The 23,870-nt window shown below is 42.6% G+C and overlaps 1 protein-coding gene across 1 annotated transcript in view; it reads right to left on the minus strand.

The window, feature by feature from the left end:
* Window positions 1-23,870, minus strand: part of ADAMTS9 (ADAM metallopeptidase with thrombospondin type 1 motif 9) — a 357,735-nt gene that overhangs the window by 252,249 nt on the left and 81,616 nt on the right. Inside the window, exons 4-10 of the mRNA XM_089675998.1 lie at window positions 23,016-23,293; window positions 16,350-16,433; window positions 16,141-16,265; window positions 11,728-11,768; window positions 9,075-9,180; window positions 6,631-6,777; window positions 2,104-2,245 (exon numbers count right to left, since the gene is read on the minus strand). Coding sequence (XP_089532124.1) covers window positions 2,104-2,245; window positions 6,631-6,777; window positions 9,075-9,180; window positions 11,728-11,768; window positions 16,141-16,265; window positions 16,350-16,433; window positions 23,016-23,293 — 923 coding nt within the window. The remainder of the gene's footprint in view (window positions 1-2,103; window positions 2,246-6,630; window positions 6,778-9,074; window positions 9,181-11,727; window positions 11,769-16,140; window positions 16,266-16,349; window positions 16,434-23,015; window positions 23,294-23,870) is intronic.

Genomic DNA, 23,870 nt, shown 5'->3' on the forward strand with positions numbered 1-23,870 from the left:
CTGACACAAACTGACACTGATACCAAAAAAAAAAAAAAAAAAAATCCTGACTTTTGACCTTGACCCAAAAACTAACCCTGGCACTGAACTAGATCAAACCTTGATCTTGGTATTTTTTCCTTATTTTTTTATTTTTATTTTATTTTTTAATATTTATTTGTCTTTCTTTTCTTTTTTTTTTTACAGTTGTTTTCTTTTTCTCTCTGCAAGGAGAGACACAGATACAATGTATCTCCCTCTTCCATTCAGAGAGAAAAAAAAACAAGGGGGGTGGGCTTCACAGTGACTGATCACTGCGAAAGCCAATCAGAGGCTATCACAGCGATCATGTGATCCAGAATTGGGAGACCTGGGTCCGGATTGTTAGAATGGGATCTGGGGCTCTCAGTGACACCCTGGACTTTGTGCTGGGAGCACGCTGTGCATCGCGCTCCCAGCACAAAGACAAGTACGCAAATATGCGGCCCCACGGAAAAAAGCCCAGTTCTGTGTGTTACATTGGCATCAAGGGGTTTAGGAAAATCACAGCAGAGGGTTCACTGTTGTGGGGAGATGCAGCCCTGACATCTTGTTGATTAAAGTATAACTAAAAGCAAATCTTTTTTTTTTTTTTTTCGTTTTGGACAGAATGGAGATGGATTAGAACACCTGTGGACACAGTCGGTGACAGATCGCGCAGCTGCGTGGCCGCGTGAGCGTCTTGTTTTGACAGGAAGTCATATGACTCCCAGTTACAACCACGAGTGTCCCGCCCGGCCGTCAATCTGCTATAGGCTGGGCTGGATTGTGTTAAGCAAGCCTTTTCAACTTTTTGATCGGCTGACAGGTTTAGTTAACCCCTTGGCGCCGGCGCCTCCTGGCCCTTTAAGGGTTTCAGAAGCCGGGAGGCGGGGCAGGGTTTTAAGGGCATGTGACGGCCATGATTCGCCATCATGGCGGTCACATGATCGGGAAAGGTCCTGATCAAAAGAGGAGATTGGGACCTTTCCGTGAGTACCGGACATGTGTGCTGGGAGCACGAAGGGAGCGCGCTCTTAGCACATATGTTTTTCTTAATTGCAAGCAAATGTGCGGCCGCTCGGCGTCAAGGCCCAGACGCCGGTAGGCCGCACATTTGCGTGCAGCCGGCGTGAAGAGGTTAAAAAAAGACAAACTATGGCCTCCCATTAAAAATATGTGCTGCACCAATCAATTATAAGAGTATATGCACTTATAATTTTCTCTTAGTCACACTGTAAAGCGCCAAAAATATGTGACAGTCCTGAGTGTAGTCCACCCAGTGCAGCTTCCTGTGATGGGGTGGCAACAATGCTGCACTGCTCCTGAATTCAGAGCAAATTTGTCACGCTCATGTAGGATGTGCCTGCTTGCAAAACAGTTGGCTAAAAAAAAATGTTGCAAGGGGTGGGACTATCAGCATTGTCACTGCTCATTCACAGGCCTGTAGTTTGTCAATCAGCACCCGACCACCTCTTAGTCCTGCCCAATTCCCTTTGGATTGCTGCTAAAATTCACTCACTGTGAGCTGTAAAGCCTACGAGGGAAGTGTGTGAGACACGAATTAAGAAGGATTTGGCTCGATCACAAAAGATGACAAAAGTTTTGGTTTACTTTGGGAGCATCACATAATAGCTGGATTTTGGACTTTTGGATTTTGGAGTATTATTATTATACAGGATTTATATAGCGCAACAGTTTGCTCAGCGCTTTACAATATAAAGGGAGGCAATACAGCAACAATACAGTGCAATACAAGAGGGATAGGAGGGCCTGTTTAGACTTTCACACTGGATCCTTTAGTCGTACTTTAAATGAGGCCATGCTATGCAGCGACAGCCTTCTCTTCACACACTTCCTCTCACCCATGATTGTGTTACACTGTAACATTGCCAATGACCAGACCAGCAGGTTAGGCGCTCAGCAATTTGATTAACAGGTGTGAGAGCTGTGTAAACAGTTAATAAATAGGCACTAATGAGAAATACACACATCTCTGGCCGTAACATTAACACTTAGCAATTGACTTTATAATTTGCCTTCAGAAACCCCTCAAGATTGAAACTCATTCACACATTAATAATCTCAGAATATAGAAATACTAACCATATATGGGCAAACTTGCGATCCCGGTCCAAATATTAACTCACATTGCTTGTTGACATTGTATAGGACGCCAGGCATTTGTTGAGGTAAAGAGTACGCTCTTGAGACAGGTTCATCAAGCAGACATTCCCCATAACCTGTGCTGAAAGGGAAGCGACACAGAGTCAGCACTGCAAAACCTCATTCCATAGACTTGATAACATCTCCAGACTAATGGGGCCTCATTTACTAAAGTATAAAGTGAAGTGCACCTGGGAGCCCTTCAAATTTTGGATAAGAAGTTAATTATCCACATCAGCTCTGGAAGATTTTACCCCCTTCATGATTAAGCCTTTTTTTTGCATTACTTCAACTGGCAATTGCGCAGTTGTGCAAAACTGTACCCAAATGAAATTTGTATAATTTTTTTCCCACAAATAGAGTTCTCTTTTGGTGATATTCGATCATCACTGGGTTTTTAATTTTTTTATGATAGTATATAAATGAAAAAAGACCAAACATTTTGAAAGAAAATCCTATATTTTTTGCTTTCTACTATAAAACATATTCAATAAAAATCAAAAAATATTAATTTCTTCATAGATTTAGGCCAAAATGTATTCTACATGTCTTTGGTAAAAAAATCCCAATAAGTGTATATTAATTGGTGTGTGAAAGTTATAGCGACTAAAAATTATGATATATATATTGAATTTTTTGTTATATATATTAGTAATGGTGGTGGTCAGCGGTTTATACTGGGACTGTGATAGTGCAGCGGGCAATCTAACACTAACTGACAATTTGTGGGAACTAACTGCCACTAACATCTCCAGTGACACTAATACACTGATCAGTGCTAATAAAATACAATGTCACTGTACTAATGACACTGACTGGGAAGGGGTTGACATCTAGGGACAATCCAGGGGTTAATTGAGTGCCTAACAATGTGTAATGTGTGCTGCCTTTTACTACAGATTGATTTGTTTCTTTTCCCTGCTTTGAAGGGAAAAGAAACAAAGTGGTTGTTCCCTTTGTACGGAGTCCTGTCTTGTTTGTCAACACAGGGCTCTCGGCTGTGATTGGACACAGCCAATCAGCAGGTCCTAGCCATGAATCATTGGCCGGTATCTGTTGACAAACTTCAGGAGAGTGACAAATTACAGGGGAGTAGGCAGTATGTACACGCACCTCGCTGTGCCTTTAAGAGCCGCCCTGCCGCAGTATATATACTGTGGTGGGTCGGCAAGCGGTTATGCTAAGACTTTAGGGCTGTAAGATTTCGGTGCAAGAGTGGTAGCACTGAGATACTTTGTTCATACATGCGATCATAATTCAGTCGATCAGATTATGAGTTTACATGGTGGAAACATGATTCGATCGATAACTTATGATCGTATCTTAACTATTGATTGAATTTCACCTTCTCGAGTGTGGCATATCAATTGAATGGGTTGTTGACGATAGATAGGACTATATTGGAAGAGATCGAAAAAGAATCGAAAATAGTGATCATTTATCTAAGCAGGTAAATGCACAAAGCAAGATGGCTACATTTAGAAATGTTTACAAAAAAGAACCATTGAATAGTCCAGGGGGAGCCAGGAAACAGTTTTCTCTTAACTTTAAAAATGTAAAGAAGGTCTATTTCACTTGGATCAGAAATAATGCACATTTCACTTATGCAAAACACTAATTGCTAAGGGAAGAAAACAAATAAAATTTTATATATATATATATATATATATATATACTGCTCAAAAAAAATAAAGAAACAATTTTTAACCAGAGTATATCATCAAGTCAATTAAACTCCTGGGATATTCATCTGGTCAGTTAAGTAGCAGAGGGGGTTGTTTATCAGGTTCAGCTGCTTTGGTGTTAATGAAATTAACAGCAGGTGCACTAGATGGGCAAGCATGAGTTGACCCCCAAAACAGGAATAGTTTTACAGATGGAGGCCACTGACATTTTTTTCCCTACTTATCTTTTTTGACTGTCTTTCACTAGTTTTGCATGTGGCTAGGGTCAGTGTCACTATTGGTAGCATGAGGCGATACCTGGACCCTACAGAGGTTGCACAGGCAACTCCAACTCCACCAGGATGGCATATCAATACGTGCCATTGCCGGCAGGTTTGCTGTGTCTCTCACCACAGTCTCAAGAGCATGGAGGAGATTCCAGGAGACAGGCAGTTACTCTAGGAGAGCTGGACAGGGTCGTAGAAGGTCCTTAACCCAAATGTCAGGGCTCCGGGTATGACCAGAGGTGTGTGGACTGACACAGGGAAACGCAGGCTTCAGGTATAGTGTGTAAATAAGATTATTTATTAAGGACAACATAAACATAAACGCAGTGCAACAACCAAACGCAAAGCTAACACAAATATATACAATAAGGTGAAACGAACCCCAACCTAAACTAATATATAGGAAGCACAACGTAGTCAGGCAGGCCGGGTCAATAACTGTCGGGTCAGTATGGTACTAGGCAGCAGGCAGAAGAGTAGTCAGGTCACTCGCCGGGATCAGGAACAGGATTTCAGATCAAGTAGGGATGTCCAGGAGAGTAGTCAAACAAGCCAGGGATCAAGCAGGAGAAGTCAGCAGAGGTCAGGATCAGGCAGGGTCGGCAACAAGTCAGACAGGAACAGGAACAGAAACAGGAACACAGGATACAAGGTACAGGGGCCCATGGAAAGCACACACCAAGGCCTTGACTGTGAGTCTGGCCATTCCTTAAATACAAGACCTGCAATCAGCTTCAGGTGTTTGGCTGATTGCAGGGGTGAGTCTCTGATTGCTAAGAGCACCTGCTGGCCAGCCCTGGTACTGCAGCCCACAAGGCAGGTGAGTCCCACCATTATTGGCAAGTCCATTCCTGACACCAACAGCAGGACTGGTATCTGCTCCTTTGTGCAAGGAGGAACAGGATGAGCACTGCCAGAGCCCTACAAAAGTACCTCCAGCAGGCCACTGGTGTGATGGTCTCTGACCAAACAATCAGAAACATACTTCATGAGGGTGCCCTGAGGGCCCGATGTCCTCTAGTGGGACCTTTGCTCACTGCCCGGCACCATAGAGCTCGATTGGCATTTGCCATTAAGCACCAGAATTGGTAGGTCTGCCACTGGCGCCCTGTGCTTTTCACAGATGAAAACAGGTTCACCCTCAGCACGTGTGACAGACGTGAAAGGGTCTGGAGAAGCCGTGGAGAACATTATGCTGCCCGTAACATCGTTCAACATGACCATTTTGGTGGTGGGTCAGTGATGGTCTGGGGAGGCATATCCATGGAGGGATGCGCAGACCTCTACAGGCTAGACAATGGCAATCTGACTGCCATTAGGTATCAAGATGAAATCCTTGGACCCATTGTCAGACCCTACGCTGGTGTAGTGGGTCCTGGGTTCCTCCTGGTGCACGACAATGCCCGGCCTCCTGTGGCGAGAGTATGCAGGCAATTCCTGGAGGATGAAGGAATTGATACCAGTGAATGTCCTCCACACTCGCCTGACCTAAATCCACTAGAACACCTCTGGGATATCATGTTCTGGTCCATCTGATGCCGCTAGGTTGCACCTCAAACTGTCCAGGGGCTCAGTGATGCCCTGGTCCAGATCTGGAAAGAAACACCCCAGGACACCATCTGTTATCTTATTAAAAGAATGTCCCGACATTGTCAGGCATGCATACAAGCTATGGGGGCCATACAAACTTCTGAGTACCATTTTGAGTTGCTGCAATGAAATTTCAGCAGAATGGACTAGCCTGCTGCATCATTTTTTCACTTTGATTTTCGGGGTTCTTAACACATTACCCAGTCCATATCAGTATAGATATCCGGCATGATATTTTTCCCCATTGAGATCTGATGTGTTTTCAAAGGGTTCCTTTAATTGTTTTGAGCAGTGTATACAGGTCTCATGGTATTTTATTGATTTCACTGTACTACAACACAAGCATATTTAAGTACCCTGCACGCTGTGCTATTGTCACATGAAGAATGGCAGCGGTGAATCATCTGTGGTACTTGGCTGAGACATGGTTTCCTGGGCCTATCCAGGTATCCCTTCACACTATCATACCAGAACACAATGTCCAATTAGAAAAACGTAGGCCAGCATGAGACCACTGGTTGCCCTGGTTACCCCGTGTCTACGGACATGGAATGCTCAGTAAGAGTTGCCAAAAGAAGGAGATTACTTCGTTTTATTACAGAATTCAGCGTGTGTAATAATTTATTAGACTTAAAGAAACGTCTTCATGCAAAAGGGACTTTGTGGGAGTCTTGATTAGAATAACAGACACCCACACCACTCAACAGACACTCAGGCCTGTAACCCAGGGAGTGTAAATATCTATATACAAGGACAATTCGGAACATTAAGAAACAGTAAACATTAGAAGGGCTTAACAGAAAGGAAGATTATGAAGTTTAAAGCGACCCTGTTAGATTTTTAAAAAAATGCTCTGCCTGGGCATGTTCCTTGAACCCTTGGAAGTGTCTTTCCTTTACATAAACATTTCCAGATGCTGAACTTACTCCAGAAATTGCGTTATATACTTTCGGCTGCACTTTGACCACATCCAGGGGTTGGTGTAAAAATTGAGGGTTGGAGCCATAACATTTTGCTGATTTTTGCCACCCTCCTCCTTACATTTATTACTATCATCGTGTGGCATGTTAAATCTAAAAGATAAACAGAGAAAAAAAAGTTAAAAAATAGTATGTATCACCAACACAATGGTAAAGCAGATGCTTTACAGATTGAAATGCTTAGAGTTAGTCATTTCCCCTCACCTACCTGATGCGCATTCTTAAAGTGACCCTGTTGCCCCTAAAGTTACTGCAGGGGGGTGAGGGGAGCGGCAGAGGAGCTGGGTCAGCATAGACAGTAATTAGACAATACCAGAAGAGGAGAGGTCTATTAACCACTTCCAGTCTGGACACTTTTACCCCTTTCCTGACCAGGGCAATTTTCAGCTTTCAGCGCTATCACACTTTGAATGACAATTGCGCGGTCATGAAACACTGTACCTATACGAATTTTTTACCATTTTTTTGAGACAGATAAAACTTTATTTTGGTGGTATTTATTCACCGCTGGGATTTTTATTTTTTTTTGCTATGTAATTGAAAATATCCAAAAATTTTGAAAAAAAAGTTTTTCTTATAAAATTTAAATCATATTTCATCATAAATCTTGGCCAAAATTTATTCCGTTATCTTTTCAGTAAAAAAAAAAAGCCAAATTAGTTTCTAACCAAAAATTATAATTTTTAAACTTTTTTTTACATTTTTATATTATTATTATTTTTTTTTACATACTGTCACCCTAGCAGTACAGTGTCACCATGGGGGTGATGAAGATTTTTTTTTTTTTTTTTTACACTGATTGCTTTTACACCCATATAGGATGTAAAAGCAATCATTTCTCTTTCTCTCTGTCTGCATTCTTGCAACCATTGAGAACTACTGCGTGAGCTGTGATTGGTCACAGCTTGTCACATGGTACAAGGCTGTTGTGAATAGCCTTGTACCATGTGACCTCTGTGATCGTTCACAGATTTTACACGTAGTAAGCAAGTGACATCTTGCTTACTACTTTGCATGTGATCACTGGCTAATCAGTGATCACATGATCGGGACCTCGTAGAGAGGTCCCGTCTGACGATCGGTGTTTCACTGTGTCCAGAGGACACAGCGGGCACCGGATCGCGGTGCTGCATGCTCCCAGGGAGCGCGCACAAGCAGGGTGTGGGGAGGCCGTTTATATACAACGGCCGGTCGGGAAGTGGTTAAATAGGTCTTTAATTGGTGGGAAATTAATACTTCTTACAATGTCCAGCAGTAGCTTCAACCTTCTGCGACACTCTTCAGCAAGAGATTTCCTAACAGATGCTCCTTCAAGGTAGACATCCTTTAGCCAAGTCCCCTCCAGATATACACTCCAGTAGGCAGCTAAAGTCCCTGGGCCTCTGACACATGTCCTAGACTGAGGCAAGGTCCAACTAAACATCCTTCTCTGCAGACATCCACTTCAGGTAGAAGCCCAGGAGGGACAGAACTCTCTGGAAAGGTGCTTGAAATATGTATCACCTTCCCAAACCATACCTCTGAACAAGAGCTTTGGGGTCTGATTGGGTCATAAATATTCATAACTCAGTAATTGCCCTTCCTACAATGATTACTGAAACCTCCTCAACAGTAACAGGCATAATCAGTCAACACAATGAGCTTTGGAAAACCAGCAGAGCCTAGAAAAATGTAAACAGAGCTCAGGCTGATTACAGCCTAGCTGCAAAGCTCTCTCATCTTAATTAGGGACTTTCTTAGGACACAGTCCCTAGAGGTAGACTACAAGGTATGTTAAAAGAGTGATATTAAGCCCTGATTTCTAAATGCCACACGAGTGATTATACTAAACCTTGTAGATTGAAGTATAGCTAGTTTGGTCAACAAGGGAACAAAACCATAGGAGAAAGTAAGCGGTGTCCTAGTGATCCTTCTCGATGGCAAGTTGTCAAGGCTGCACTGGCCGGCCATTATCTAGGTCAACAAGCTATGAAGGGCAGCAAGAAACCTCAAAATGCCTAGAGGAGTCATAAGGCTCTCTACAATTCAGGGAACCTGAAACCAATTTTTTCTTTCTTTTGTTTGGTAGTCTGAGCATTTGAAAGTAGCTTTTCATATACCGGTAAACACAACTGGAAGTGATGGGAAATCTTTCAACAGGGACACCTGCTGCTGCAGCCCAAGTCAGGATTTGTCTTGACTTTGGAGAGATTTCCTCTCATTTCCTGTTGTGTCTGCAGTACAGCAAGTGAAGAAAAATGTCTTCAATAGCACATAGACAGCAAAAAAAAAGAATGAAAAAAAAATTCAAAAACAAAAGGTTTATACTGGAAACGGTTTCTAGAGGGGACTATAACATTGGTAAAGGATAAGATTTTTTTTGAAGACAAGTATATTTACATCAAACATACACGTGTCCAAGCTCATGTGCTATTGTAAATGCTGTGCTCAGTCCGTTGTCTTCACTTATGGAACAGCTCCTGTATGGGTCACATACTGTACCCAGCTCTGCTAGGCCTGAAAGGGACAAAGGCAGGTAAGTACAAAGAATATGCTCAAGCTACTCATTTACGGCAATGTTGACATCACGAGAGATAAAGAGACACTCTAGTGAAAAAAAGCAAGCATTCAAATACCTATTGTATATAGCCATTTTGGTGCTTGGCTTTCAGTAATGTGAATATATTTATATATATATATATGCGTGTATGTATATATATATATATATATATATATGTATATATATAAAATATATATAGTATAGATGTTCCCTATACCACAGTATAACTTGTGTTCAGGCCCGGTGCCCAGACTATAGATATTAAAGCTAAACTGAGGACAAAAGAATCTTTAGTTTGCAGTGGGTCCTCCTCCCCACTACGAGGGTTAACCGCTTCTTTCACCTATAGGATGATGAATAAAGTGATATTCTTATTTCCTCGCTTACCCAGCAGCCAACGCTATCTTCTGCTGTCTGATGTCCTGGGTTGTCTGTTTATTCCCATATAATCCAGGACTTCTTCTCTATCTATTTCCATACAGTGCAGGGCTTGTTCCCTTCGCTGCCTGACTGGTCGCGGTTCTCTTGTGTCATCCTGTACAATGCAGGACCAGACAGCAGTGACCAATCAGGCAGTGAAGGGAAAAGACTTCAAGGGATCGGTCGCAGGAAGGGGAAGAAACTTGCAGGAGAAATAGGGTAAGCATATCACCTTATTCATCATCTCCTAGGCCAAATGAGCATTGAACCCTTGTAGTGGGAAGGGGAATACTGCAAGGGTAAAGATTTTCAGTCTTCAAAGTTCAGCTTTAAACTATTTACGTATTATCAGTAAAATACCTTTAAAACATGCTATCCCTGACCTCTCAAAATGCTTTTAATGTGGCTTAATTTGTTTTAAAGATCCTCAACAAATCTCCAGAGTCAGGTTTTAGCAAGTTGTGGTACATTAAGGCAGTCAATTTAAGATGAATTGGTTTCCAATGCACCAAAATGGTGCATGCACCATTTTTTTGGCAGCGCATCACAACACATGTTGGTGCATTGCTGTAGGCTGTAATGCAAGTCTGTCATCAAGGTGCATTGAGGTGCCATTCAAAATGAATGACACCGCATCTCTCTAACGCATCTAATGTGCGCCACCGTAACGCAACGGTAGAAAATCCGCCAGTTCTCTACATTAGAAGGTTGACAGATGCAACTCAAAAAATTAGGAAAAGAGGTAAGATTTCAGTGCTTGTGTTGTAAACTTTGAAATTTTCTCTACAATACAGATACATGGATGAATGAGAACTTGTGCTTTACTGCTTGTTCAGTATTTGTATATACTTTAGTGTGCATGCACTGGGCATCAGTTCACTTTAAGGTAAAAAAGGTGGAATTTGACTGGCACAATCAACACCACTATGGATTTTTCCTTCTCTTGCCTCACATACATCAATACATATTTACATACATACATACAATATTTATATTGGATATAAATATTTAATTAAAATCGTATTAAACATCAATATCATATCAAACATTCTACACGAAATTCACCGACATCAACTATATTCCAGATAAATCTTCTGGTGCAAGTCAGTGTGGACAAAGTACAGGGGCAACACCAGATGTCAACCTGGAAGATCAATTTATAGGGTGGCATGGAATTGGCATGTGCTGCGGCAAGAACTAGGTGTGGCTAAGCAGTGCAAGAGGTGCTGTGTAATGTGTATATACAAAAAATAAAAAACAGAGCATTGTCTAGGGCAGCCTTTCTCAGCCCTTTTACCCCAGAGGAACCCTTGTAATAATTTTCAGGTCTTGGGGAACCCCAAGTAAAATAAATCAATCAAAACCAGTGAGGAAAATGCCCCCTACATTGATGGGCTCTTTACATTGGTGGCCAATAGGAAGCATGTCCTCCTTACAGTGGTGATCAGAATGCCACCCTCACAGACCATTAAATAGATCTTTGGTATTATGCCACCGTATCTGCCATGTGGTGTTGATCCTGGAATTATGCAGGCACCATAAAATGAGAAGTCAATCGACCACAACTCAAGGAATCCCTAGCAACCTCTGGAGGAACCCTGGTTGAGAATGGCTGGTCTGGGGTGTATAATGAAAGGAGTGGTACTATGAAATACTCACTTCCAGGGCAATGTAGAAACAAGTCACCCTGTTATGTTTTGGTCTACAGAGGAAAATTAATTTCTATATTCTATTCTTAAAGTGACACTAAATGATTTCCTTACTCTCCAAATTCTTATTCTTCATGGTCTATAGTGGGGGGAATAAGAAGTGAGTACGAGAGGGTGACTACGTTCCTACATACAGTGGGACCATGGAGAATGGACTTAGCCACCAACAGGAAGACACTTCATAGCAGCAAAAAAAAAGGAATTTTGAGATTCGGAAGAGGCTGAGAGTAATAGAAGGTACTTTTTGAGTTAAGAATACACACATCAAAAGATTTTACTTCCAAGCAGAGTTCAGTGTCACTTTAATTTGTAGACTTCAAGTTTCTGACCAACCATGCTTACAAATATAAGTGAAATAAAATAAAGACGTCTTACCTAATGTATCACATTTCTCATGGGCTCTGCAAATATCCTGTCTGAATGCAAAGTATGTGTTTTATTTAAAAAGTACGAAAGGACATAAAAAAAGGACAAACACTAAAAACACAATTACACAAATTAAAAGAATAATCATGAACCTTTTATTTAGGGCTGTTGCTCACATATATACTCATACAGCCTTTGCAGACCACATAGTTGTTTTGGGGACTAGCAACACAGAAGGCCCAAGACAGCCTGCCTCATAATGATATATCCAAAAAATCATAGTGCTGGGCGTTTAGCTCAGAACAAAATAAATAAGTGTACAGTTCAAGTACCTTTTGAACACATCAAGAAATCATTTTGTACCATGCTGAGTTACCAGTTGGAAGGATAAAGGTGTCAGAAGTGAAGCTGCTGGTAAGTTGGAGGTTAGAAAGTCAAGCAGCACTATAATGATTCTACTGTAAAAAATGCATTTGAGGCTTTTCAGAGGGCAGCAGAGTGAGAAGATAGGATTATACGGAACCCTGCAAGGGGCATGCCTGTTTGTCCATTGAGAGATGGCTTTGAATTATAGATGTCAATCAGAGAGCATCTTCTATGGTGATAACAGTACCCACAGCATGCTGGGGTAAAATGCAAGCATGATCAAATTAGAATGGTTTACATGAATTTGGAATAAAGTGACTCTGCCAAAAATATAAATGCCAGAATAAAAGGTTCACCAGGAAAGTAGAAACTAAATACCCAACTTTCCTGCTGCTCGCTCCACTTAATGATGCTCTAATGAAGAGAACCTAAAAATCTCTTTCTAATCTAACACATCTTGAAGTGTCTATCTCCCATGTCTTCCACTGCACTCAATGGTTCCTCATGCCAACCTTTATGTCACTATTTAGTAATGTACGGGTCGGTGGAAGAAGCCACTAAGTGCAGCAAGGGACATAGGTATTGCCACTCATGAAAGTTTCTGCAGAGACTTCGGTGATGGGGGTAATCTCTCTTCACTGAAGTGGTGTTTGGTGGCTCAAGCAACTAACTTTAATTCTGACATTGATTTTTGAAACAAAGTCACTTTAATCATAATGGCTGCGCAGCCCAAGGCCGCACACGGGATCTGGTGAAGGTGGGTAGTGAAAAGGATCACTAAAATTATACATTATCCTTAGGAATGGGGTGAATAGGAGTGGGACACAAAATGTCAGGGATCCCCTCGATCCCCGCCGCGATGGTCCCGGCGCAGGCGCAGTGCGCCGCCCTGTGCAGGGACACGGGCACTAGGTCCGGGCCGGCCGCGGCGTTCGAGTTCGCACATGCGCAGTAGAAGCCGCGGCTGCCCGCTGGGCACCAATGGCAGCGCAGGGCGGGATATTTAAATGGCCCTGAGCTGTCATTCAGTGCCTTCTGGTCTTTCCTGCATCCTGTGAATCTGCGAACCTGTGCCCTGTACGTTATTGACCCGGATTGTACCTGACCTTGCTAATTTCTCCTGTCCTGACCCTTGCTTTGCCTGACCTCTCTCCTGGATGCCCCCTATTGGATTTGACCTGCTGTTGCTGACCTGGCGTGTGACCCGACCATTCTCTGCCCGCTGCCTTGTACCTTACCGTCCTCTCTGTTACCGACCCGGCCCGTCTGACCTTGCTCATCCATCCATCCATCCGTCCATCCCTCGCAGTGGGGTCTTCTGACCTCCTCATATCAGACTCTTTCCCGTGGGAGCCCTTGGCGCATACCACTACCACTGACGGATGTACCCAGTAGCCACGAACTGGTCTCGGGGGGCTCCAAGTCCATCCCCACCATCAGGGGCCCTGGTGAGCAAGCACCCTGGGACTTAGATTCCGTGCGCTGGGGACGCCTATTCAGTGGAGTGCTAGTGGTACCGCCGTGCGGTCCCTTACACAAAAATGGGTGGCCCCTTGAACATTCGGATGTCTGGATGTATTCTGAAGGAGGAAAGTGTGCTATTCTGTATTTGGCTTCTTTAACCATCTCAAAAGCCTCTCCATCGTTATGGGAAGGTGCAACCCTCACAGGGTTGAGGAAAACCTTACCTTCTTAACTGCACTCACTATTGGTGGGGTATTGTAGGCTCTGCCGGCCGAGCACACAACAATTTTCAGGAAATTTCAAGCACTAGTTGTTTTTCCACTATGTCCAAATAGGTCAATGCAACCTGCAACCAACAATTTCTATTAACACCATTATAACTGTGGATGGTAGGATGCCTTGAGCTATAGTGAAATCACCCAAAAATTGTCATGGGCATGGCCAATAAAGCTCTTTTGAGAGTCAACCATATTCTGGCATGAACCAATAATTCTAGAGTATCATAATGTTAAGTCATAGTATACCAATAGCTTCTAAATAACTGACTGGTTGAACAACAGCTTAACACCATATAGCCACTTGAACCTAGAAATGATGAAGCTGGGCATAGATGGATCGAAGTCCCTGCTGAACCAGTTGAGATTCGATCCATTTATAGGCAGGCAGGCATCTTGGGTACAACCAGCCTTTCGGATTGTTTATATGCAATTACTGCCGGAGGCTATAGCCAGGCTATAGGAAGACTCCTGGCCTGCAGAACACAATAGCTCTGTGGGAGGGATTCCCCCATCAACACTGACTGTTTTGATGGGGGAATCAAGGGATTTTTTTTCCTGCAATCTGTGGTTGCAGGAAAGGAAATCAAATCACTTGAGTAACAGGTACGTCTGACCTATTGACTCCCAATCTATGAAATTACTTGGATGTGGTTTAGATAAAAAAAAAATACTCAGTGGTGTAGATTAAAGTGGCCTTGTGAAAAAGTGGTATCTCTTCTTCATGGGACCTGCTATAGCCTAAAATTGAAGCTCGTAGGCTGCCCATAAGTTCCAGTTCAGCATCACTGATCCAGAATTCATATGCAACCTCACAGAGGGAGTAGCAGCTTCAATGTAGTGATTCTTAACAGGTATTTTACTTCAGGACTGATTCATGTTAACAGTATCAGAATTTTACATGTGATGTACGACTCAATATCAATTTATGCAATCGCTGCCTTCAAAAATGTGGTTTTTTTTCTGTCTTCTTCTGTTATTTCCATTTGTTGTGGGTAATGGCTGATGATTACATACTTTATTTCCACATACCAGATTTTTCCATGCATTAAATCTTAATTCAGAAAGCAGTATTTTATTTATGCACATCTCAGATCTTTGCCGAGGAGCACTACCTCAGCTGTGGGATTAACAAGTTGACGTAAGTTTCAGTAAATGAAAAATGTGCCCCTGACAGTGTGTTAAACTAATCGCTCACTTCATTTATATCAGATTTTGCTTCTCCACCTTTGAAAAATCTGAAAAACAGAGCCATGGCAGCACAAAAAACTGTACCTTCTCTGTTTTCTACAAACTTAAATTTTACTGCTGTCCTCCCCAGGGGTAGATGATGTGAATAGCAGTGTGGGCTTGTAGTACCAGAACACCTGGATATGTCATCACTGCCAGCCTGCTGATGAGTTTGAACTTATAAGAAATACGCTAGCTCTCCTGGCACATATATCGTCAGCGGATCTCCCCAGATCAGGTGGCACACACAGGATACATTGAACTCTAAAGAGCAAGTGCCTGCAAGAGAGGGGAACTTTCAGATCTCCATGCGGCCAACAGTGTTGAGGCTACAAGTGCACACACTATGGCATAACCATGAGTGTTGACATCAAACATCTTCATGTATTACACTGTCTAAAGAATCTTCCATTTTGCTTGAGGTGATTGTAGCCGTATTAGTGCATTTGCGACAGAAACAATTGAGTACTGTCCGTGATACTTTTTTATTTGCCCTCCAGCCAATCTAATCTTTTCCTACAGTGCAATGGAAGAATAAGACTAAGAAACAATTTATTCTTTAGATAGTAACAATTGAGTACTGTACGTGATACTTTTCTTATTTGCACTAACATACAATTTTGAGGACAAGCTTTCAGGGAATGTCCCCTTCTTCAAGGTCCAAGCAGTACTAATCCCATTGTTAGTATTGGATTAGTACTAGTGGATTAGTACTGCTTGGACCTTGAAGAAGAGGACATTCCCCAAAAGCTTGTCCTCAAAATTGTATATTAGTGCAAATAAAAAAAGTATCACGGACAGTACTCAATTGTTACTGTCTAAAGAACAAATTGTTCCTTAGTTTTATTCTTCCATTGCACTATAGGAAAAGATTAGATTGGCTGGAGGGCTCCCACACTTGCACAAACAACTGTGGCACTAACCATTCTGAAGGTATGTATTGGCATTTGGACAGGGAAGACCTTTTTCTTGGTCCCAAAAAAATGCACAGTTTGCTTGATGCATAAGAATAAAGTGGTTGTAAAGGGAGAAGGTTTTTTTTTTAACACCTTAATGCATTGTATGGACTCGTGAAAAATGTTCCCACCTTGTGATGAGTACCGCTGTGTCGTGATGTGAGTGATGGCTGTCATCGGGGTGGTTCTGGGATTGTTGCCATATGCAGAAGTTTTTTAGTGTAGTTTGAGCATTATAAGAAATGGATGGACCCTCCTAGTAGGGATAAAGACAATGCAAAGTCTAGTAAAAGTTTGGCTATAGTTTTCATACCAAAAACCACACAAAAAAACATCGTACCTGTTCATCATGGACGACAGCTATCTTTACTATGGCGATATTGATTAAATTACCAATGCTTGGGTCTTTATAGATAGAGGCTACCTGCAGGAGAGAGAATTAATTAGGATGGTCTTCAAAATCTCATTCAAAATTAATCGAGCGTTACCATTAGACAGTTTATTCACACACCACAAGGAATTCATTGTGTGAATTGTCTGAGGACCTAACAGATTGTAATTGAAAGGTTCTAAACATTAAAGTATAGGTAAACCCTAATTCAAATTTTTTAGTATCGTTGGCATGATGTCTTGCTGTATACAATATACCTGAAGTAGAAAACAAGGCTAAACCTTTTTTATCATTTTGGATAGAGTAAAGGTTATAACCCATGTCAGGTTTTCTTTGCCTTTTGTGTCCTAGTACTGAACGACATTTCAGACTGGATGTCGCTCCACTTCCTCAAATTATACCTTTCCAAAACTGAGCTCCTAATCTTCCCCCCAGCCCGTGCCCCCCCTCCCCCCCCCACACTCTCCATCACGACCAACAACGCCACCATCGGTCCCACCCCGCAAGCCAAAGTCCTAGGTGTCACTCTAGACTCAAATCTGTCCTTCCAACCCCATGTCCAATCGCTGGCAAACTCATGCAGGCTCCACCTCCGCAACATCTCCAAAATACGTACGTTCCTAACCCCAGACACTACCAAACAACTCATTCACTCCCTTATCTCACGTCTGGACTACTGCAACTCCCTCCTCACTGGCCTACCTCTTCACAGACTATTCCTGCTTCAGTCTATCCTGAACTCTGAGGCCAGACTCATTCACCTTACCAACCGCTCCGCTTCTGCCACCCCCCTCTGTCATTCCCTCCACTGGCTCCCGATTGCCTAACGCATTAAATTCAAACTACTAACTTTGACGTACAAAGTCATTCATAACACTGCCCCAAACTACCTCACCGACCTGATACCCAAATACCACCCAACCCGTACTCTTCTCTCCTCAAAAGACCTCCTACTTTTTAGCTCCCTGGTCTCCTCCTCCCATGCCCGACTGCAGGACTTCTCCAGGACTTCCCCCATCCTCTGGAACTCACTACCCCAATCCATAAGACTGTCACCTACCCTCTTCACCTTTAGGCGCACCCTGAAAACCCTTCTCTTCAGGGAAGCCTACCCCACCCTCACCTAACAGCCGATCTCCTCCACTCCTCCTACCACTCCATCCCCCACAGCCACCTCCTCCTGTACCACTATCCCCTCCCTCCTAGATTGTAAGCTCAAAAGAATAGGGCCCTCGCACCCCTCATGTATTGTTTTGTTACTGTATTGTCTCATGCACTGTCCCCCACTATTTTGTACAGCGCTGAGCAAACTTTTTGGCGCTATATAAATACTGTATAATAATTATATTAAGGAGATTACCCGCCACAGTCTGCAGCATTAGGCTTCTTAGGCAGTCACCTTTGGGTGTCAGGATGGAGGGGGAAGGGTGGTTAAATTTTGCAGGCTGACAACACTAAGCCACTTCCTTGCCATGGTAAGATTGTTCTAAGATTACCCTTTGTGTGCATTCAGTTGGCCATTGGGCAGATAATCAGTTTTAGTAAATAGGCAGCTCAATATCCAACTGCAGGAATGAGAACAGCAGGCTGACAACATTACTGCTAATTGTGAGATTGTGGCTTGGTGTTGTCAGTGTGCAGCAGGAAGTGCTGTTTCTGGCAGGATCTCAAGAAAAGAAACTTTGCAATAGATTAAAAAAATTAATTATTTTCTTAAGGAAACTGTATACAGAAAGACAAGATTTCAAACCTACTAAAAAACAGATTTTGAATTTAAATACACTTCAATACTAGGTTCACATATGTGCAGCCATGCGTGCCGCATTTTGCGTGGGCACGAGAGCCCATTCATTTGAATGGACTCCTGTGCCCCGGGACACGCAGGAAAGAAGTCCCTGCACTTCTTCAGGAAATACAGCCTGCACAGGTTCCCAGTACGATTGTGATTTCCAGTGCAGGCGGCGTGCCATTAGAATTAATGGCACCCACCCACGGGTCCCACATTCCTCTGTCCAGATGGTGCGGCTGTCGGTACTTTTGCGCGGGTCCCGCAGCGGCACCACCCGCACATATGTGAACCAAGCCTAAAGTCTACCTCCAGACAGTTTTCTTGTTTTAGATAGAGTGGGGAAGAGTTTTTATTGCTGTCAGTCACCCCGTGGAGGAGATTTTCACTTGCTTCATCTCCCTGTGACACCAGGACAAGGAGACAAGTGGACACTGACAGCAATAAAAACATTATCAGAATTTTAACTCTTCCTTAGGGCTCATTTACAGTTGTGATTAGGGGGCGATAAAAACATGTGCTTGAGTCGCGTTTTTACCGCTTTCCCCAATAGCCCCTCTTAGGAAGTGGACGGAGGTGTACACATGCTGTGGTTGTGCATTAAGAATTAAACCTCCTTTCACGCATTGAAAACAACCCAATCAAGTGAATGGGGATATGCCACAACCATGCAATGCATGCGGTTGTGGTGTGGTAGTGAAGACTTTTAAGGGTTAACACACGCTATAAGGAGGCAACGTTAACTCCTACTTGCTGCCTGTCAAATGCCATCTGAAGAGCAATCCACTGCATATCGCTCTTCACAGGGCCAATGCTAGTGTAAACAAGCCTATCAAAATTTTTTTTTTTTCACATCTGCATTCTAATTAGAGAGATTTTCCATCAAATCCTCTCCTTGTAGGCAGTGAGTGGAAATATGAGACAGGTGACAGTAAAAAAACTGACAGAGGCTCTAACCTATCCCCACTCTGTCCAAAATTAATTCAAACATTTTAGCTAGAGATGGGCTTTAAGTGGGTTCAGATACAGATGTATATGAAAGAAGTCATTGCTTCCTGCTGAACTGGTGCAGCTTATCATCATGAATATTAGTTCTGCCATCAAAATGACTGATTCCATTGTATACAGGTGGCAGGTACACATGGGCAGTAATTTGGAAATTCATTAAATGACATATGTAAGAAAAGCGTGCTAGCAAGAAACCTATTGCCCTATAGCAATCAATCATCTTCAAAAAGTCATTGTAGCAAGTAAATGACTGCAGCTGAAAGTGATTTCAATTCATTTCAACTCATTCAGTCGACCCATACCAAATAAATGACCGCATTTGAAAGTATAACTAGGAGTCTAATTGGTTGCTGCGGGGAGCAAAAAAACATTTTTTTTAGTGCACTTTCCATCCATACTGTAAGTCCCAAAGTTCTTAAAGGGATAGTTCACCTTTACTAAGGGTGCCTGTAGATAAAAACAAACTGTGCAGCTTTGACCAAAGGTAAAGAATATATTACCCAACGTTTCCTATTCCTGTGGGGCCACATCCTAATAACCTGTTCTCTTTGTATTGCTTCCATTGTGTGAAATACCTGGTAATCCTTCTACTCCCCCTGCTTTTCTATATCAAGCTGACCATGCTAGACGTGGGAGCACATCCATCCCAGCGTGGTCAGTGTTCTGGCTGTGCTGGGAGCACAGCCTGCCTGGCCTCCAATGATCAGACTTTTGCTGACACCCCCCCCCCTCCTCCTGCAAGCTCTTCACTGGGAAGATCAGTGTTTTGCTGCTTCTCCACCGCATCTCTTCAAACCCCATATACAGCTGAGAACAGAAATTACTTATAAAAAAAGAAAAAAAAAGTATTGATTTTTTTTATATACACTTCCTTTTTGCCTTTCATTTCTATTTTAAACTGAATGGGCTCATGCTTTAAAGTAACACTAAACCTTCAGTTTTTTTTAACCACTTGCCTACAGGGCACTTATACCCCCTTCCTGCCCAGGCCAATTTTCAGCTTTCAGCACTGTCACACTTTGAATGACAATTGTGCGGTCATGCAACACTGTACCCATATGAAATTTTTATAATTTTTTTTTCACACAAATAGAGCGTTCTTTTGATGGTATTTCATCATCACTGAGTTTTTTATTTTTTTAAACTTTTGAAAAAAAACACACTTTTCTTCATTTCTCTTATAACATTGCCATAGGTGTAGGCCATTTACATATTTTCCGAAAAACTCCAAGAGATGCCTTGGTGCTAGGACGTTGCTAAGACCCTCCCAACGTATTAAAACCTTCCCCATCATAGTAGCTCTGACCTCAGCAATGCTGTGACGGAGGAGACAATGAACGGTAGGGTTTCAGAGCTCAGTCCTGTGATGGTGGAGGTGAGCAGTAACAGCTAAGAGTGTCTTAGCAACGAGGCAGGACAAGCTGGTGCCATCTCTGGGAGTTTTTCTGGCAAGGCTTCGAGAGGTGACCAACACCTATAATAACGGCATTATCTAACTTCAGTCAGAGCTCCAGTTTGTTTTTATCTACAAACACCCCTTACCTGCATAGGTAGTTGTTTTTTTCTATTAAGGTGAACTAACCCTTTAAGCCATTTTTTCACACTTCCACCATATTGAATTAAACTTTAAATGGAAAAAAGGTTGGATTGGTAGGACTTGAAGCTGGCTGTGGACATCACCAGGGGCGGACTGACAACTCATGGGGCCCGTGGGCAATAGGGGATCATGGGGCCCCTGTGTCCTTGCCCACACTCAAAAAAGCCTATAAAAAAGGTACCAGGGGCATTTCATGGGGCCCCCTACTGACCCCAGGCCCTCAGGCAGTACCCAAGTGCTCGAAAGTGCTCGAATGCTCAGTCTGGACATTACACACATGTTGCATGTTTGACAACTGTCCAACTTCCAGATTCTGTTTATGTATGCACACTTTTAATCTACAAAGGTGATTGTGTGTGTGTGCAGCAAACACCACAAATGACCCTTTTTCTTGGGAAATCATCAGTACACACAAAATTGACACTGGTCAGTACATGTCCCTCTGAGATTCAGTGATTGGGTCTGTTTGAGCTCAAAGTTAAAAGCATCAAAGTTTCTTTATCTGACAGCTGTCACACAAACACGTATGCTTGGCCCACCTGAGCATACAAACACATGCAAACAAAGTAGGGTGGAAAGGCAATGTGAGTAGGTGCTACCTGGTACCAATTTATCTCAAGAAGTAAACAACCTTTTACCAAGCTTTCCAATTGACCGATCAGCATGAAAACCATGGGATGGGGCAGAACACCTTGCAACTCTATTAATTAGGCTGGCCATACCCTGAGCAGGTTTTGGCTAGTTCCTGATGAACTGCCAAAATTAGCTCAGTGGGTGTCCCTGCCAGCCTTGCTATCTTTACCAAATTCAACTGTTCTATCAACTTTTGTTGAAGGAACCTGCTGGAAAGTTTTGGCCAAACAGCGGCTGTATCCAAACAGATGCAGCTGCTGTTTCAGTATTTTGATAGCTGGATGATTCATTCATCTGTGCCGTTTAGTGTGGATAAAGGAATCTGCTGAAGCTGGAAACTAATGGAAGTTTAAAGCTGAACTCTGGGCACAAAAACATTTATTTAAATATATCCTCCAATAGCAACAACTGAGATAAATCCATTTTGTATGCATCAAATACATTTGCAAACCCAGATATTACCATACGATTGACATAACTGCATTGCTGTACAGAAAGCACAGCAGTGGAAGGGACCCAGCAGGCTCCACCTCCTACAGGCTGCTTGCAAGAGGAGGTGGAGACAAGACCAGTCACCCTGCACAGGGAGGGAGAGCAGCAGTGACCGGTCTTTGTTACAGGAAGCTCCTGCACAAAGGCTAATTTAACACTGGATTAGTGCACAGAAGATATACTCAAAGCACACCAAGATTTAGGCAATACTACACATGCCTCTTGTAATTAGCCATTAGTTGTTTATCCTGGAGCTTGGTATGTAAAATCTTTGAAAACCTTTACATATACCCAGTGAAGTTTTTAAAAGCTTGTCTTGGAGTTCAGAAAAATGGGGGCGGAGAGATGGATGAAGTTACACACTGCAGAGCTCAGTGAAGAGAGCTCAAAGAGCTGATTGGAGGGAAGGGACACACCCCCTTCCACATAGCTCACAGGAGCAGAGCTGAGTCTGTCAATCTGCTGGAGATCCCTCCCCTGTCACCATTTTTCTCTTGGTGTCAGGAAAACTTGTCAGACGTGATTATGCTGATAGCAGAGGAACAAACCAGCAGACAGAAATTACACTTAGTTCTCCTAATTGGGACAAGTACACATTATAGAGGGATATGCTTTGTTTATATTTCATGTCTGAGGTTTACAACCACTTTTAGCCCGGGTTCACACTTGTGCGGTGTGGCATATCGCATGTGAACTGCACCGCAACTGCACCGCATTCCTGTGCAAATCACATGTGAATTCTGTGCGGTGCGGTTTGAGCCATACATTATGTAGGGCTCAAATCGCACTGCATCTGCACCAAAAAGGTGCAGGACCCTTTTTTTGGTCCGCACTAGAATCGGATCGGTATTCATGTTTTGTGGACCGATTGCGGGGTGTTGTTAATGTAACAAACACACCTGCAGTGGTTCGCATGAACGGGGTGCGATTGTGATGCGGTGCGGAATTCGCACAGAAAAAGCAGCGCATCAGTGTGAACCCAGGCTCAATGTTTCAATATTGAATCACCCAGATGAAATTGTTGTCCCCATTGTGGGATTTTGCTATGAATCAGACATTTCCTTCACCCCCAAGAAGTGATAGAAGCAAAGTTACTTACTATAGACATGAGTGTTAAAACATAATGCTGGAGATTAGCCCCATGATACTCCACCATCCTGTTGTCAGCAACCACCATCACTTCAACATAACGAGGATAGGACAAAAAACGCTTTGTTCTTCTAAGAGTTTGTGTTCCATTGACCTTATCAGCGTTATCAAATGAAGGATCCTGGTCTACTAACAGTCCATCTCTCATGTTCTGCCCATCTGAAAATACGTTCTCTTGTCCCTTCGGAGTTCCTCTTTTCCTCTGTTTAATTCTACCTTGTTTTTGACCTGCAGTGAGATTTTAAAAAGAGACAATGTAAGCAGAGGAAATACCACAAACCACCAATATCACTGAACAATTCTCATGTTATTTCACAGAAATGTAGTTATACGTATATTAAAATTAATTTCCCGGTTTCAGAGGAAAATCTCACCACTTAGTACAGCTAAAGGGGACTTTTAGCGAGGATGTATTTTAAAGGATAATTGTAATGTGCACCTAAGAACAATTTCACCTTTTTGTGGGTAATTGTATATCTGGGGATGTAGTCAGCATGCCTGCAGATAAATTTATATTTAATCAACCACACACAGAGTCTATTGTTTTCCAGCACGCTAACGGCTGCCATAGACAACTGGAATTTCGCCGATTTCTGCTGAATCAACCAAAATTTGAGCTGTGGGTGGCTCTGTAAGCACCACCGAAGGCTCAACAAAAGTCGATTTTTCAATTATTTTTTGTCAAAGGAGTTGGGTGGACAATTGTTGGAGAAGCAGTGACTGATTGATGGGGGAAATCAAGCAATTTTGTTCCTTCAACCCTTGGTTGAAAGAAAGGAAATTAGTTAATTTATGACCTGCCTTA

The sequence above is a fragment of the Staurois parvus genome, unplaced genomic scaffold, assembly GCF_062004578.1.
Source record: "Staurois parvus isolate SC_StPar_1 unplaced genomic scaffold, SC_StPar_1.0 ptg000162l, whole genome shotgun sequence".
NCBI classification, from domain to species: Eukaryota; Metazoa; Chordata; class Amphibia; order Anura; family Ranidae; genus Staurois; species Staurois parvus.